The 16,591-nt window shown below is 55.2% G+C and overlaps 1 protein-coding gene across 1 annotated transcript in view; it reads right to left on the reverse strand.

Moving 5' to 3' along the window:
* The window catches only part of CHD5 (chromodomain helicase DNA binding protein 5), an 80,847-nt gene that overhangs the window by 34,947 nt on the left and 29,309 nt on the right, over window positions 1-16,591 (reverse strand). Inside the window, exons 8-19 of the mRNA XM_031663976.1 lie at window positions 14,669-14,835; window positions 14,276-14,497; window positions 12,118-12,324; window positions 11,695-11,906; window positions 9,521-9,652; window positions 9,320-9,428; window positions 7,919-8,110; window positions 7,633-7,833; window positions 2,144-2,281; window positions 1,933-2,054; window positions 638-811; window positions 126-267 (exon numbers count right to left, since the gene is read on the reverse strand). Of these exons, the coding sequence (XP_031519836.1) occupies window positions 126-267; window positions 638-811; window positions 1,933-2,054; window positions 2,144-2,281; window positions 7,633-7,833; window positions 7,919-8,110; window positions 9,320-9,428; window positions 9,521-9,652; window positions 11,695-11,906; window positions 12,118-12,324; window positions 14,276-14,497; window positions 14,669-14,835 (2,018 nt within the window). The remainder of the gene's footprint in view (window positions 1-125; window positions 268-637; window positions 812-1,932; window positions 2,055-2,143; window positions 2,282-7,632; window positions 7,834-7,918; window positions 8,111-9,319; window positions 9,429-9,520; window positions 9,653-11,694; window positions 11,907-12,117; window positions 12,325-14,275; window positions 14,498-14,668; window positions 14,836-16,591) is intronic.

The raw sequence follows: 16,591 nt of genomic DNA on the forward strand, positions 1-16,591 counted from the left end.
CATGGCGGCATCGCCACAATGGCCAGGGGAACCTACCACAGCGGCCACAGGAACCTACCACAGTAGTCACAGGCACCTACCATGGCGGCCATGGAGAAGCTGCCATGATGGCCAGGGAAACCTACCACAGCAGCCACAGGGAAGAGGTAGGGGTGGTTGCAGCACTTCTTCAGGTCCATCATGATATTGAGCAGCGATACTTGGTTCCCGCCCCCCTTGGAGTTCAGCGCCTCAAAGTTCCGCGTGAGGATGAACTTGTAGTACTTCCTGCAGCAGGGCACGAGGAAAGGCAGGCTGGGTCAGACCCACCTCCTAGAGGGCTCTCTCCGCTCTGCAGTGGGGCTGGAAGCTGGTGGCCAAGCACCCATTTATAGAGAGACCCAAGGGACCCCCAAGAGGTGAAGCCACCAGCCTGGAGTCCCCCTGCAAGTGACTGGGGGACACTGCTAGCACTCAGGCGGCCGAAACGCTGGTCACTAAAACCTGAGAAGAGGCCCCACGAAGAAAGTATATGCAAAGCATGAGCCCAGGCCTCAGTGAGGCTGAAGAGCCCTCCACCCACCTGGGAAGCGACCCAGGAGAGCAGCCCAGGGGAAGGGGCACGCACAGGCTGCTCCAGGCTCAGCCCACCACTCACTTCTGCATCTGACTCAGCTCCACCCGGACGATGAGCTCAGTCTTGGCCGGCATGTTCTTGAACACGTCAGCCTTGAGCCGCCTGAGCATGTGCGGCCCCAGCAGGTCATGTAGCTTCTTGATTTGGTCTTCCTTGGAGATGTCAGCAAACTCCTCCAGGAAGCCCTCCAGGTTGCTGCAACAAAAAGCTGGGATAACAGCCAAGAGCAGAGGACCGGGGCAAGGGAGGCAGGGTGCAGAGCGCCCAGCCCATGTAGGCTGGCTGGCTGGTGAACCAGAGAGCCCTGGCATTGCCCTGGGTATCGTCTCAATTTCTGTCTAAGCCTTGTCGCCTCTACACATCACAGCCCTCTTTTCCTCAGCCACCCTGGACACCTTTCCATCCTCAAAACCATCCAGGACAGGAGCTCTCTATTACCCAGATAACAGAGGAGGAAGCTGAGTCTGATGAGTGCCCAAGCTGATACAGTCCAGCTTTGCCAAAACCTGCCCTCAAATCTACATCTCCTGGTGGCTCACGCCTGTAATCCCAACACTTTGGGAGGCCGAGATGGGCGGATTACCTGAGGTCGGGAGTTCAAGACCAGCCTGGCCAATATGGTGAAACCCCATCTCTACTAAAAATATACAAAAATTAGTTGGGCATGGTGACACATGCCTGTAATCCCAGCTACTCAGGAGGCTGAGTCAGGAGAATGGCTTGAACCCAGGAGGCGGAGGTTGCAGTGAACTGTGATCAAGCCACTGCACTCTGGCCTGGGCGACAGAGTGAGACTGTTTCTTTAAAAAAAAAAAAAAAAAAAAAACTACATCTCCTGATTCCACAATCGACACTCTGCACCCTGAACGCCCCATTCTGAGCAGGCAAGTGGAGGTAGGTGAAGATGAGGAGGCTGGGGCAGTGGGTTCCGGCCACCTGGGAGCTTGCCTCTGCCTCCCCCACGGTTGCCCATGTGAGTCACTGGGGTCTCAGCAGAGGGAAAGGAACCTGCCAGGGGAGTGCAGGCAGGGACAGTAGTCCAGGAGGAGCCCTGGGTGGTCTAGGGCAGAGCTAAGGAAGAGTCGTGGTATTAGCAGCGGTTGATATTTACCAAACACTCCCGTGTACCCACGCCACCCACCCCAACACCCTGCTTCTGCGGGAGGTCAAAGCGGGGACGTCGCTAACACTCCCTTTTTACTGATGAGGAAGGAACGGCTGAGCAGGTCTCACAGCCAGGATGGGCTATTGATCTGTCTTCACTGGGGCCACCCCAGCCCCACCACCACCTCCCTGGCCGGATCCAGGTGACTCACTTGAACCTCTCTGGAGTGAGGAAGTTGAGGAGATGGAACAGCTCCTCCAGGTTGTTCTGAAGGGGAGTCCCTGTCAGCAGCAGCTTGTAATCAATCTTGTAGCTGTTTAAGACCCTAAAAAACTGAGGGGAGGAGAGGGGGGCCCATCAGGGGGCTCTGGGCGGCCCCTCGCCCTGGGCAGCTCTGGGGTCTGGCGGCCGGCGCCACCTACCTTGGACTGGTTGTTCTTGAGGCGGTGGGCCTCATCTACCACCAGGCAGGCCCACTCGATGGAGCCCAGGATGGCCTGGTCGATGGTGATGAGCTCATAGGAGGTGAGCAGCACATGGAATTTGATCTGCACTTCTTTCTGGAGAAAAGAGGGGCATTGGGGAGGCGACAGCTGGGAGCAGAGCGGATCACAGTCCCAGGAGACAAAGAGCCAAGAAGGAGGTGTGCACAGGAACACACAAAGGCTCCAGGGAGCCCTGGGCCGGCCAGCCTAGCACCACAGGGGCAGATGCTGGCCACCAAGCAGAGGAACATCAACTGAGGCCCAGAGCACAGCCCTGAGGGTGGTGTGGACGACAAGAAACGGCCTCCACTCGTAACACCACCAGTGAGACAGGGTCTTACTCTCATCCCCCAGCCTGGAGTGCAGTGGCACGATCACAGCTCACTGCAACCTCCACCTCCCAGGTGAGGTGGCTCCAGCAATCCTCCCACCTCAGCCTCCCAGGTAGCTGGGACCGCAGGCACGCATTACCACACCCAGCTAACTTTTGCATTTTTGTAGAGACAGGGTTTCACCATGTTGCCGAAGCTGGTCTCAAACTTCTGAACTCAAGTGAACTGCCCGCCTCTACCTCCCAAAGCGTTGGGATTACAGGCATGAGCCACCTCAACCAGCCCTGGCTCCGGGCTTATTACTTCCTTTCCGCTCTCACCTCATCCGAACAAAACATGAGCTCAACTGTGTCCTTTATCCCCCACTGCCCCCAGGGTTATTTTTGTTTTTTGGAGAGAGGAGATCTCACTATGTTAACCAGGCTGGTTTCAAACTCCTGGCCTCAAGCAATTCTCCTGCCTCAGTCTCCCAATGTACTGGGAATACAGGCATGAGTCACTGCACCTGGCCTTTTATCCCCATTTAAAGCTCACGGGGCCTCAGGCTGGAGCACTCTCCCAGGTCCCTGTGGCTAATAAATGGCAGAGCCAAGACATGAACAGAGAAACGGACCCTGCACTTGGGGTTTAATGCCCTGAGGTTGCTGATTTGAAATTATTAATTTCAAATTATTGTTGAATTTGTGTTTTGTAACATATATCCCAGGGGACAGTGGAGTGTATGCTGGAGACGTGGAGCCTCCCTGGGACAAGTTCTCATTCCCCTGCTCCCCTGCCCCTGCCTGGTGACCGCTGTCCCCCTACTCCCCCTGGTGGGGGCCTGGGCCTGGGTGCTAGTGGGGAGGGAAAGCCAGGCACACGGTTTATGCACCAAGTTCCAGGACAGAGCCTGGTGCCTGTGAGGGTCTGCACTCTTCCGGTGAGGATCCCCACACCTGAAGGAACACGACTTTAAAATGCAAATTTAGGCAGGAGAATCACTTGAACCCAGGAGGCAGAGGTTGCAGTGAGTCGAGATCACACCACTGCACTCTAGCCTGGGTGACAGAGTGAGACTCTGTCTCCAAAAAAAAAAAAAAGAAAAAAAGAAAACAAATGTAAAATACCTTGGCATGTTGACAGAGAGACCACAGAAGAAAGCAAAAAGCTGTTTTCCTGCGAGCCCTGCATTTTCATTTTGCATTGGGCCCCCCCCCACCCAGTGAAGCAGGCCTGTCCTGTCCTGCACCAAACCTGCCTCTCCCAGCAGCCCACATGCCTGTGATAGAGCAGAGAGGGCCGAGGATGCTGTGCAGCACAGACTTTGCCCACACATGGCACCTGGGTTTACACACAATCTTTTAGCCTCGGTCTCCTCGCCTATCTAGGTGAAGAATGCTATGAGAACTCAAAGAGCTAAGTCTGTTCCTCAAAAAATCAAAAATAGAATTACCATATGATCCGGCAGTTCCACTTCTGGGTGTATACCCAAAAGAAGTGACAGCAGGGACCCAAAGGGGTATTTGCACACCCATATTCCTAGACGATCACTAAAAGCCAGAAGCAACTCAAGTGCCCATCACCAGATGAACAGATCAACAAAACGTGGTCTATCCACGTGATGGGATGTTCTCCAGCCTTGGAAGGAAATTCTGACCCGTGCTACAACATGCATGAACCTCAAGGACATTCTGCTCAGTGAAATGAGCCAGTCGCAAAATGACAGATGCTTCCCGATTCTACTCATATGAAGTACCCAGAGTAGTGAACCTCGTGCAGACAGACAGTAAACTGGTGGCTGCCAGAGGCTGGAGGTGGTGGGGATGTTCATGTTTAATGGGGACAGAGTTTCCTTCCTACAAGATGAAAAGAGTGCTGGAGATTGGTTGCATAACAATGTGAATGTACTTAACACTATTGAACTGGTTTTTTTTTTTTTTTGGTTGGTTGTTGCTGTTGTTGAGATAGAATTTAGCTCTTGTTGCCCAGGATGGAGGGCAATGGCGTGACCTCGGCTCACTGCAACCTCTGCCTCCCAGGTTCAAGCAATTCTCCTGCCTCAGCCTCCTGAGTAGCTGGGATTACAGGTGTGCGCCAGCACGCCTGGCTAATTTTTGTATTTTTAGTAGAGATGGGGTTTCACCGTGTTGGCCAGGCTAGTCTCAAACTCCTGACCAAACAGGTGATCCATCCGCCTTGGCCTCCCAAAGTGCTGGGATCACAGGCGTGAGCCACCGTGCCTGGCTGTTTTTTGTTTTTTGTTTTTTTTTTAAGAGACAGAGTCTCACTATGTTGTCCAGGCAAGAGTGCAACAGCTGTTCACAGACACAATCATGGCGCACTCCAGCCTCGAACTCCTGGGCTCAGGCAATCCTCCTGCCTCAGCCTCCCAAGTAGCTAGGACCACAGGTGCACACCACCATGCCCAGCTGAACTGTACTCTTAAAAATGGTTAGGATGGTAAGTTTTACAATATGTGTATTTTACCACAACTTTTAACAATAAAATAATTAAACAATAAATATAACAGAAGAGCCAAATCAGCGAAGTGCCTGGCACACAGCAGGGTCCCAGCATGGCTCAGAGGAGGTTCTTTTTGTGTCTAATGACCAGGGGCTCATCCATCTACAAAGTCACCTGTGGGATCATTGATTCATTCACTCATTCAACAGTTTATGAGCATCTCTAAGAGCCACAGCTGCCAGCAGACAGTGGAGGCCGACATAAGGGACTCAGAGGGCATGTGGGAGGATCCGCCAGCCAACAAGGCTGTAGCACTGACATTTTCTAGGGGCCAATGGCTGCAAGTCCTCACTCCTCAATGTGGAGAGTGTTTAGAGATGCAGAGGCTGGGCCGGGCGTGGTAGCTCACACCTGTAATCCCAGCACTTTGGGAGGCTGAGGCAGGCAGATCATGAGGTCAAGAGATCAAGACCATCCTGGCCAACATGTGAAACCCGGTCTCTACTAAAAATACAAAAAGCGGCTGAGTGTGGTGGGATGCACCTGTAGTCCCAGCTACTCGGGAGGTTGAGGCAGGTGAATCGCTTGAACCTGGGAGGCAGAGGTTGCAGTGAGCTGAGATCACACCACTGCCCTCCAGCCTGGTGACGGAGTGAGACTCCATCTCAAAAAAAAAAAAAAAAGAAAAAGAAATGCAGGCCGGGCGCGGTGGCTCAAGCCTGTAATCCCAGCACTTTGGGAGGCCGAGGCGGGTGGATCACGAGGTCAGGAGATTGAGACCATCCTGGCTAACATGGTGAAACCCCGTCTCCACTAAAAATACAAAAAACTAGCCGGGTGTGGTGGCGGGCGCCTGTAGTCCCAGCTACCAGGGAGGCTGAGGCAGGAGAATTGCTTGAACCTGGGAGGCGGAGGTTGTGGTGAGCCAAGATTATGCCATTGCACTCCAGCCTGGGCAACGAAAATGAAATGCAGAGGCTCGGGCCCCACCCCAGCACTGCTGGGTCAGAGACTGTGCTTTAACAAGACCTCGTAGGGTTCATGGCACCATGAGACCTCGTGCTTATTAACTCACTTGACTCTGTGGGGTGTGTGTCTGTTAACACCATTTTGCTGAGAAAACACTGAGGCCCAGAGAGGCCACGTGACTTGCCCGAAGTCACACAGCTGGTGCACTGCATTGAATAGTGTCCCCCCAGCGTTCATGTCCACCCAGAAGCTCTTTTGGAAATAGGGTCTTTGCAGACATAATTAGTTGTCTGGGCATGGTGGCTCAATGCCTATAATCCCCATGCTTTGCGAGGCTGAGGCAAGAGGATCGCTTGAGCCCAGGAGTACCAGACCAGCCTGAGCAACATAAGGGAGACCCCATCTCTACAAAAAATGTAAAAGTTAGCTGGGTGTGGTGGTGTGTCCCTGTAGTCCCAGCCCCTGGAGGTCAAGGCTGCAGTGAGCTATGATCACATCACTGCACTCTAGCCTGGGTGACAGAGTGAGACCCTGTCTCAAAATAATAATAATAATAATAATAATAATAATAATAATAATAATAGGCTGAGCATGGTGGCTCGCACTTGTAATCTTAACAATTTGGGAGGCCAAGGCAGGCAGATTGCCTGAGCTTAGGAGTTCGAGACCAGCCTGGGCAACATGGTGAAACCCCGTCTCTACTAAAATACAAAAAATTCGCTGGGCATTGTGGCATATGCCTGCAATCCAAGCTACTCTGGAGGCTGAGGCATGGGAATTGCTTGAACTCGGAGGCAGAGGTTGCAGCGAGCTGAGATCGTGCCATACTGCTCTCCAGCCTGAGCGGCAGAATGAGACTCCGTCTCATAATAATAATAATAATAATAATTAGTTGGGGCCAGGCACAGTGGCTCACTCCTGTAATCCCAGCACTTTGGGAGGCCGAGAAGGGCAGATCACTGGAGCTCAGGAGCTCAAGACTAGCCTGGCCAACACGGTGAAACCCGTCTCCACCAAAAAATACAAAATTAGCCGACCGTGATGGCGCACTCCTGGAGTCCCAGCTACTCGCGAGGCTGAGGTGGGAGAACCCCTTCAACCCAGGAAGGGGAGGTTGCAGTGAGTCGAGATCACCCCACTGCACTCCAGCCTGGGTGATACAGTGTCTCAAAAAAATAAATAAATAAAATAAGTAGCTAAGATGAGATCATATTAGATTAGGGTGGGCCCTAAATCCAGTATGAATGATGTCTTTATAGGATGAGAAAGAAACACAAAGGGGAAAACCCCATGTGCTAACAGAGGCAGAAACTGACTTGACGGCTGCAGGCCAGTGAACTCCTGCCGCCACCAGGAGGCTGGAAGGAGGAAGGGAGGATTCTCCCCTAGAGCCTTCAGAGGCATGCCGCCCTGCCCTCGCCTTGATTTCCAACCTCCAGCCTCCAGAACTGTGACTGAATACATCCCTGCTGTTTGAAGCCACCCCGTCTGTGACACTTTGTTAACAGGAGCCCCAGAAAACTGACATGGCGGTAACTCAGCCTCTAGGACAAGTCCTTCGGAGTCTGCCAGCCTCGGTAGCCCTCCCAGGCTGAGGGACCCCGAAGGAGGACAGGGCACCTGTGGTCCCTGAACCAGACCCAGGGTCTTCCTACCGTCCTTCCAAGGATGGCGAGCCCTCACCTTCATACGGAACACCTTCTTCCCACTCCGAATGGCATTGTCCTCAAAGGAAAACTCGTTCTCCCGGATCACCGAGCGGCTCTCCTTGTCCCCCGTGTAGGTGACCACATAGAAGTCGGGTGCCCACATCTCAAACTCGCGTTCCCAGTTGATGATGGTGGAGAGGGGCGCACTAACCAGGTAGGGCCCCTTGGAGTGGCCCTGAAGAAAGGGGACAATGCCGTGAGACCAGCTGCCCTCGGCCAGGACCGGCCACCCCTCCTGGCCACCTGCCCCGCCTGCCCACCTCCTTGTAGAGGGAGTAGAGGAACACGATGGTCTGCACCGTCTTGCCCAGACCCATCTCATCGGCCAGGATGGTGTCAGTGCCCTGCGCCCAGGAGAAGCGCAGCCAGTTGAGGCCCTCCAGCTGGTACGGGTGCAGCGTGCCGCCTGTGGAGTCGATGTACCACGGCTGCTTGTCGAACTTGACCGTGGGCTGCAGGGGAGGCAGCGGTTCAGACACGCCCCAGATCCTGGGCCACCAGAGTCCACACTACAGACCTTTGCACATGCAATTCCTTCTGCCTGGAACACTCTGCCCTCTCCTGTCTGTCTCCGTAACTCTTCTCCAGTTCTTGGATGGAACACCTCTGTCCTCTAGGAAGCCCTCCCTGACTCCCAGCCTGGCTGAAGTGCTCCCGCAGTGTCCTCCCATGGCAGCCCTGTACTTCCCCTATCAGGGAAATTTCCCAACTGCTGAATTCTCTGACTTTGAGCCCAGGTTGTCATCACCACCTTGGTCCTGCTCACTGCCTCCTCTTGAGCACCATCCAGGGCCTGGGACATGTGGTCACTTACTCACTATTTTTTGGATGAACAACAAAACGAACGTCTATCTGGGGCACTCTCAACGCCCCCAATAACTGGCTCCTCCACTTGATGCAAGCATTTGACATTTGCTTTTTTTTTTTTTTTTTTTTGAGACTGAGTCTCTGTTGCCCAGTCTGGAGTGCAGTGGCACGATCATGGCTCACTGCAGCCTCAATTTCCTGGACTCAAGGGATTCTCCTACCTCAGCCTCCCTAGTAGCTGGGACCACAGGCACAGCACCATGCCTGGCTAATTTTTAAATTTTATGTAGAGGTGGGATCTCACTATGTTGCCTCAAACTTCTGGGTTCAAGCGGCCCTCCCACCCCAGCCTCCCATGGTGTTAGGATTACAGGCATGAGCCACCATGCCCAGCCCATTTGCCTCTTGATCCTGCTCAAGGTCACTGGCCCCATGCAGTCCTCCCAATGGACCAGGCCCATCTGCCTTTCCTCGGCATCTGACAGGCGCCTGATAGTCCCAGGCCAGGCCCTCTGTGTTCTGTGGATACCCACCAAGGGCCCCTAGAAGACAGTGCATCTTCTGAAACAGACGCCCAGGGCTCGAGCCCAAGGCCAGGCGCTAGTGGACACCCAGAGAGCTCTGCTGAGTGAGTTGGGTCTCCTCCCAGGTGAGAGTGGTGTGTAAGCAGCGTGTCAGCTGCAGTGCTATGAGGTGCCTTGCGGCTGTCCTAGCCTACATGGGCATAACACTGTCTGCACAAGCCACGAGGGCCCAAGGAAACGTCCCTTTGAGAACACACACCCCCTGCACATTCAAGTCTGGGGTGGGCAGGCCCTGGCAACCCCACCCACTGCTGCCCCCCCACAACTCACGTCCACAATGGGCGTGTCCGGCGGCTTCTCCTGCTTGTCGTCCCTCAGCTTCTTGCCCTTCTTGAGCAGCCTCTTGGGCAGCCTGGTGTCTTCCCCCAGCATCAGCTCCCTAGGAAAAGGCATAGGATGCAGGTGAGCAAGGCTCGGCCCAGGAGCAGACCCCGGCAGCCTGTGCCCAGCAGCCGGATCCCTGCGGCCCACCTGTGGCCCCAGTAGGCCTGCTTGAGGTTGTCGTAGTAGGGGATGTCGATGTCATCGATCTCCCAGGTGCACTGGTCATAGGGCAGGTCTTTCCACTTGATCAGGTAGTGCACATCCCCCTTTTTGTCAAAGCTGCAACACAGTGAACAGATGTGGGTCGCTCAGGGCGCCACAGCACGGGTTTGATGAACCTCCCAGGATGCAGAGCCACTCACACCCAGGGTCGCCTTGGATGCTGGGCCCAGCCAGGAGGAGGGGACGAGGGCAGAAGCTCCAGGGAGGTGCAGTGGCTTGCCCGGGGCCACACAGCGAATGAGAGGGGGACGGGGCAGAGCCAGAGAGGGACACGGAGGCCAGCTAACAGAGGAGCAACCAGCCTCTGTGCGCCTCTGTGGCAGGGATGAATCCCATCTGTCACGGGATCTGGATTTTCACAGGAGTCGTGGATTTCTAAGTTGGAAAGTTCTCTTTCCTGCCAATGGACGCAGTTTTCTAACTTAAAATACGGGAAGGACTCGTGCAGTGGCCATGTAGGGTGAGGAGCCGTCTCTGCAAAGTAGATAAGGACGCAATTCCTGCATGTGAGGCGGTCTCTTCCGGGGACACAAGGACCCAGTGGCCAAGCCCAGCAGCACACAGCTTGATTCTGGCCACTGGGAGGGTCCTCAGGGCCTCCCGCCCGCCCAGGCTAAGGCACCAGGCCAGAGGAGTGCTGCAGGGCCGGGCCGGGGCATGGCTACCCCACACAGCAGCGCCGAGGAGGCACACAGACCCGGTGGGCAGCGGCTGCTGTGGGCCTGGGGGCCATAAAGAGAAAGACGAATCTCCAGTTACCACAGAAACCGATGTTTGTTTGTTTTCCAATACATAATTGATTGTTTTGCAGACTGGGGGAATAAATCCAGGGGAGCTTCACCTGTCCCACTTTGGAGCAGAAAGAAAAACTACCATGTATATTTTTAGCATGCAATTTAGTAAACGTAGAAAACCGTAGGCCAATTCATTGCCAGGAATTAGGTTCCCACAGAAACTGACCCTTGAAGGTCATTCTCAGGAAGGTCTGGAGAGGAAAAACGTGGGTGTCCCATAGTTGAAGGGGCAGCTTTTTCAAGTTCCGCGCCCCTCCTTCTGAAGACTGCCCACAGCCAGCCTCTGGCAAGCTCCGGTCACCTGTGCAGCAGCCTGTTCCCTACAAGGGCCTCAAAGCCCAGCAGTCGGGAGCCAGGACTGAAATCTGAACATCTGGCTCAGGCTCTTAACCTCTGCTCTACCCAACAGCTGCCTGAAGCCAGAAGCACTGAGTGGCAGAGGCCACCGATCCTAAGCCCCTCAAAGGCAGAGGCCACAGGGTAGCCAGGTTGGGGAGCATAAGCTCCAAGCTGCCACCACACAGCAGGTACTCTGGGCCCCACCCCAAGGCCCATCTGTCAGCCACCACCAGTTCTCAAGCCCCTAAACTCAAGAATCGGCAGGAGTTCCCATCACCCACCAAATCAAAACCAAAGCCCACGGGCCTCCTGCCTCCGGCTCTTTGTCCCAGCCTCCTGCAACCTCTGATTGCTAAGGCATCCCAGGGAATTGCCAGACTGCTCCAGGAAGAGCTGCTGCTGGGGCACTGGGGGGTGCAACAGTGGCTAAGAAAGTAGGTCCTGCAGTCAGAAAGCATGGGGTTCAAATCCCAGCTCCACTCCGTGGCTGTGTGATTCTGGCAAGTGACTTAACCTTGCTGTGCCTATTCTCACATCAGTAAAACAGAGGAAGAAAGACGCCTCTCTCCCAGGGTAGGCAGTGCTCAGTACAGCCAGCTACTATTACAAACGTGGGGGAAATGCGGATATACCCCTACACCGCGGGCCTCCCGCATCCTCAGAACCCTCCTGCTGGTATCAAGCACTAACCCAGCACGAGGGTCCCGAACCCCCAAGGGTGTGAACACGTGTGCACGAGTGTGCAGGCATGCATGGGACGGCCCCTCCAGCAGGTCAGGCAGATCTCCAGCACTGGGAGCCCTAGGCCCCTTCCTTGTGCCCCTGCTGTGCCCACATGTGGTCCTGCACAGCAGCCCCAAAGCAAGGGCCCTGGTGCCCTGCCCTGCACCATTTTACAGAGCAAAGGAGCTGATGCGGCCCAGCCCCAGTGATGGGCAGGGAGGGTAGCCAGCTGCAGGCACACACCTATGGTTTAGGATTCGGTGAATCATCATCCACTCTGGCTTGATGCCATAGCGGTAGAAGCGCTCCTCCATCTTGGCATAGAGGGGGTCCTTGTTCTTCCTCTTCTCGCTCTTGCCATCCTCATCCCCAGAGCCGTAGTCAAAGGGGGGCGGCTCATCCATGTCATTCTTTCTTTGGTAGTTGCGATACATCACCGTGTGGTACAGCTCCAGCTGCTCACAGACGGGCACGAGCCACAGAAGGGGGATGAGCCATGGCCCTCTGCGTCTCCCTACCCAGCTCCCCTAGCCCCAGCCCAGCACCACCCCAACTCCCAACAGCACCCCTCAGTCAGAGGCGCTTCAGCCCCTTCCCGCCAGCCCGGGAGGGTCCAGGGCTCACCAGGTCCTGAGCCTTGGCACAGCCACCCTGCCGGGCACTCACCTGTAGCTCCTTCACCCAGGAGCAGTGCCAGTAGGACAGCCCTGCCCACTTGACAAAGAACTCTCTCTCAGGGATGCCCTCCAGGGGCTTGGGTGGAGGGAGGCTGGGCTCCACATCAGGCCCAGGCAGCCCCACCATGAAGGGGGCAGGGGGCTCCGTCCACCTCCAGTGTAGAATCCTCTGGACTTTGCCCTTCAGTGGGGGACACTGTGGACAGAGAAGGGTCCCCAAGGTGGGGCTCAGCTGCAGGGCCCCACCCTGAGGCTCCCATGACAGCAGGCTGCCACGCAGGCTCCCTCCCATCAGTGCCACTGTCCCCAAGTCAGAACAGCACCACTGTGACGCCATGACATCCACCCCGTCCTCAGGAGCCGCATGGGTCATGCACACAGGAGACGGGCAATGGGGGTCTGGGAGACCACGTGGCCCTTTCACTCAGTGGTAAACTCATCGGCACCCAGAATATCTGAGCCAGGGTAGGTAAGACTGCCATATGCACATGACAGAGGGGGAAACTGAGGCCCACTTGGCAAGGGACAGCAGAGCAGGGAGCAGAATATGAAGTTCTGGACTTCCCCTACCTTAGGTCTTCCCATTGTACCCTGAAAAGAGGTCACATCATTGTGTGACCCCCAAGCACCCAGGGAGCATGAGCCCGGTGCTGGAACTCAGGGACATGGCAGCCTCCAATCTGCCATCCCTCACCTGGGGCAGGGCTGCACCCAAGCACTGTGCATCTAGGCTGGGACAATGAGGCCCCATTTCTGGCAGCCCACAGACACACTGCACGGGCCCTGACCGATGCTATGGTGACAATGAGCTGCTGGCTGGCAAAGGCGAGAAATGCAACCGCCACAAACCCCACCACCTGGGCCCTGAGATGGGTGGGAGCAGCCTTGGCCCTCCAAGGAGGCGGTGCTGAGCCTGGCTGGACAGGGTCAGGGGTGACTGATTCAGGGAGACAGCTCTGTTGGGGACAGCAGGTCCCAGCTCTGCTACTACCTGTCCTCAGAAACTTGTCCAAGCCTACTGAGCCTGCTTTCCCATTTGTAAAATGGCCCACCCCTTCCTCCACCTACCAGGTTTGTGGTGCCACATCACACCTGAAGGCATTCTAGAGGTGCAAGGTATACCACATAGCCAGCCTTCTTTTGGCCTTGGTGACAGCAAAGGCCAAGAGGCAGAGGAGGAGGAGGACACGGGAGGCAAGAAAGGCTCCTCCACTGGCTCTGGGGGGAGTGGAAGAGGGGACCCTCCCACCCCATCCCAACTCCTCAGGGAAGAAGCTGAGAGGAACTCCACTCCTGCCTCCCTCCCATCCCCAGGGCCTTCCATGAATCCTAGGAAAGCACAGGAGGCTGCACCCCTCAAAAGGGTCCTCCCCTGACCCCGACACAGACAAGTATGCTCGCGGATGCACGCACACACACACACACACAGCACAAGCCCACATGCACACGGGACGGCCCAGGGCTAAAGGCAGCACAGCCCAGGACCTGAGGGGTGGGGGATCTGGCACCGCGGGGCGCAGGGCAGACAGCTCAGAGCAAGGGGCCTTCCGATGTCTACTGTGACTGGGGGATGAGGGATGGGGGTGCCCCTCTTCCTGCAGAAACTGATGCTCTGGCCCTAGGACCCTCCTACCCTCTCCCTATCCCCAGCCTCGGAACAGGAGCCAGGTCTGGGGTGGCTCCAGGGACCTGAATCTGAGGGACAGTTTGGCCCTTGTGTAGCCTTAGGCAGGTCATTCTGCTTCCCTGAGCCTCAGTTTTCTCATTTGAAAAGGAAATAACAAAATGCGTGGTGCCAGAATACTCAGTAACGTTAAAGGATACTATGATGGATGTGGAGCCCTTGCAGAGCACGTGGTCACTGAACAGTGGTCGTGGTATTGGCATGATCACCACAGACCTGCCTGCCTTTCCCTAACACTCATGCCTCCCGTCTCTAGGGGGGTCAGACACGGAGCGGGATGCGGGGAAGCTAGAGTGGGCGTGGCCTCGAGCGGCGCGGGCGGAGCTTTGCGGGATCAGCTACCGAGGCGGGTCCGGAGCCGGCAGGGGCGGGGCCTTTTGAGGAGGGCAGGCCTTCCCCTGGGGGCGGGGCCTGTTCCTGGGGTGGGGCGGGGCGTCCGGCGCGGGGCGGGCGGAACACTCACAGTACAGCGCGGGCAGAGCCATTCACCGTTTGGGATCTCGGGCAGTGGCGGGTTGAGGCAATGTAGGTGGTAGGAGGAGGGGCAGGCATCGCAGCAGAGCAGCTCGCCCCCGTCCTTGCACACGCGGCAGAACTCCATGTGATCATCCTCTTCCTCCTCGCAGCCGCCCTCCTCCTCTTCGTCGTCGTCGTCCTTTGGCTCCCACTGGATCCCCTCCTTCTCCTGGGGGAGGAGGCCAGGTGGAGGCACCCTGGGCGGGGTCCCCGCTCCACCAGGGCCTGACTCCCTCCCTCCCCCACAGCATTTCCCCGCATTCTGCCCCCAAATGAGGGCACAGGGGTGGGGGAGCCAGGCGTGGCTCCGCTCCCAGCCCGGGGCTCTGCCAAGGCTTACACAATGGGGGCAGCTCCACTTGCCCTCGGGGGCCTTCTCCAGCTCTGGGTCCAGGCACACGAGATGGTAGGCCCTCGGGCAGGTGTCGCACAGGATGATCTCCCCACCTTGCTGGCACACCTCACAGTAATCCTGGTGGTCTGTCTCATAGCCGTCACCATCATCAACTAAGGTAGGGGAGAGGCAGTCATGGAAGGCCTCATCCGCACTCCCAGAACACAACCAACTGCACCGCCCCAGGCCAGACAGGCACAGAGTAGATGCATAATAGATAGTGGGTGAATAGGTGGGTGGATGAGTGGACTGATGGTTGAGGTTGTAAAAGGGTGAGGAGATAGAAGATGGATAAAAGGAAAGAAGGAAGGAAGGAAGGGTAAGAGAGTGGGTGGATGGGTAGAAAGATGAATGGATAGATGGATGAATGGACAAATGGATGGATGGATGAATGGATGGACAAATGGATGGATGGACGACGGATGAACAAAATGGATGGATGGATGGATGGATGGATGGATGGATGGATGGACTGATAGATGAACAAATGGATGGATGGAGCAATGGATGATGAATGGACAAATGGATGGATGGATGGACTCATAGATGAACAGATGGATGGATGGACCCTGCAGTAAACAAATAGAATGCGACCGACCTCATCGATAAACAAATGATGAAAAATAGATAATAAAACCATCGATCGATGCGACCGACATCGTCGGCTCATCGATAGATGTCGTCGTTCATCGATAACAGACTCGTCGTCGTCGTCGATCGTCATTTCATCGTCGTCGATAAATTCATCGATAAATGTCGTCGATCGTTCATCGATAAACCGTCTCGTCTCGATCGTCGTCGTCATCGTCGTCGTCGTCGATCGTATCATCGTCGTCGGCTCGCTCGTCGATATAGATCGTTCATCGTCGATCGATCGATCGATCATTTCCATCGTCGATCTCTCGCTCGAATAAAATCGTCTCCAGCATGGATGTATGGATAAACAAATAGATGGATGAATGCATGGACAAATGGATGGATGATGGATGGACAAATGGATGGATGATGGATGGATGGACAAATGGATGGACAGATGAATGGATGGATGGACAAATGGATGGATAATGGATGGACAAATGGAAGGATGATGGACGCATGAATGGATGGATGATGGACAAATGGATGGATGGATGGACAAATAGATGGATGGGTGGGCAAAAGAATGGATGGATGGATGAATGAACAAATGGATGGATGGGCAGACAAATGAATGATGGATGGATAGATGGGTACATGGATGGATGGATGGTGGGTGAACAAATGAATGGATAATAGATGGACAAATGAATGGATAATGGATGGACAAATGGATGGATGGATGATGGATGGATGGATGATGGATGAACGGACAAATGGATGAATGATAAGATGAATGGTGTGGATGGATGGATGGATGGATGGGATGGATGGATGAACAGACGGATGGATGGCTGGATGGATGGACAAAAGGACGGATGGATGGATGGATGGATGGATGGATGGATGGGCAAGTGGATGGATGGGTGATGGGATGATGGATGGGTGGATGGATGGACAAAAGAATGAATGAATAGATGGATGGATGGATGGTGGATGGATAGCTGACGGATGGATGATGGATGATGGATGAATGGCTGGATGGATAAGGGATGGATGGACAAAAAGAAGGAACTGAGGGAAAGAGGAAGAGGGAGGGATGGGAAGGGAGGCGAGGGGACAGATGGGTGTTAAGTGGGTGGGGGGTGACTGAATAGAGGATGGCGATGAGATGAAGCACTTCCCTCTTCGGTCACCACACTGCTAATGCAAATGCCCTGGGGAGGCTCCCACCATAGGTTCCATGTTCTTTCCTCACTGGGACAGGATGCCCCTCCCCAGACAGTAGAGACC

The sequence above is a fragment of the Papio anubis genome, chromosome 1 (assembly GCF_008728515.1).
Source record: "Papio anubis isolate 15944 chromosome 1, Panubis1.0, whole genome shotgun sequence".
NCBI classification, from domain to species: Eukaryota; Metazoa; Chordata; class Mammalia; order Primates; family Cercopithecidae; genus Papio; species Papio anubis.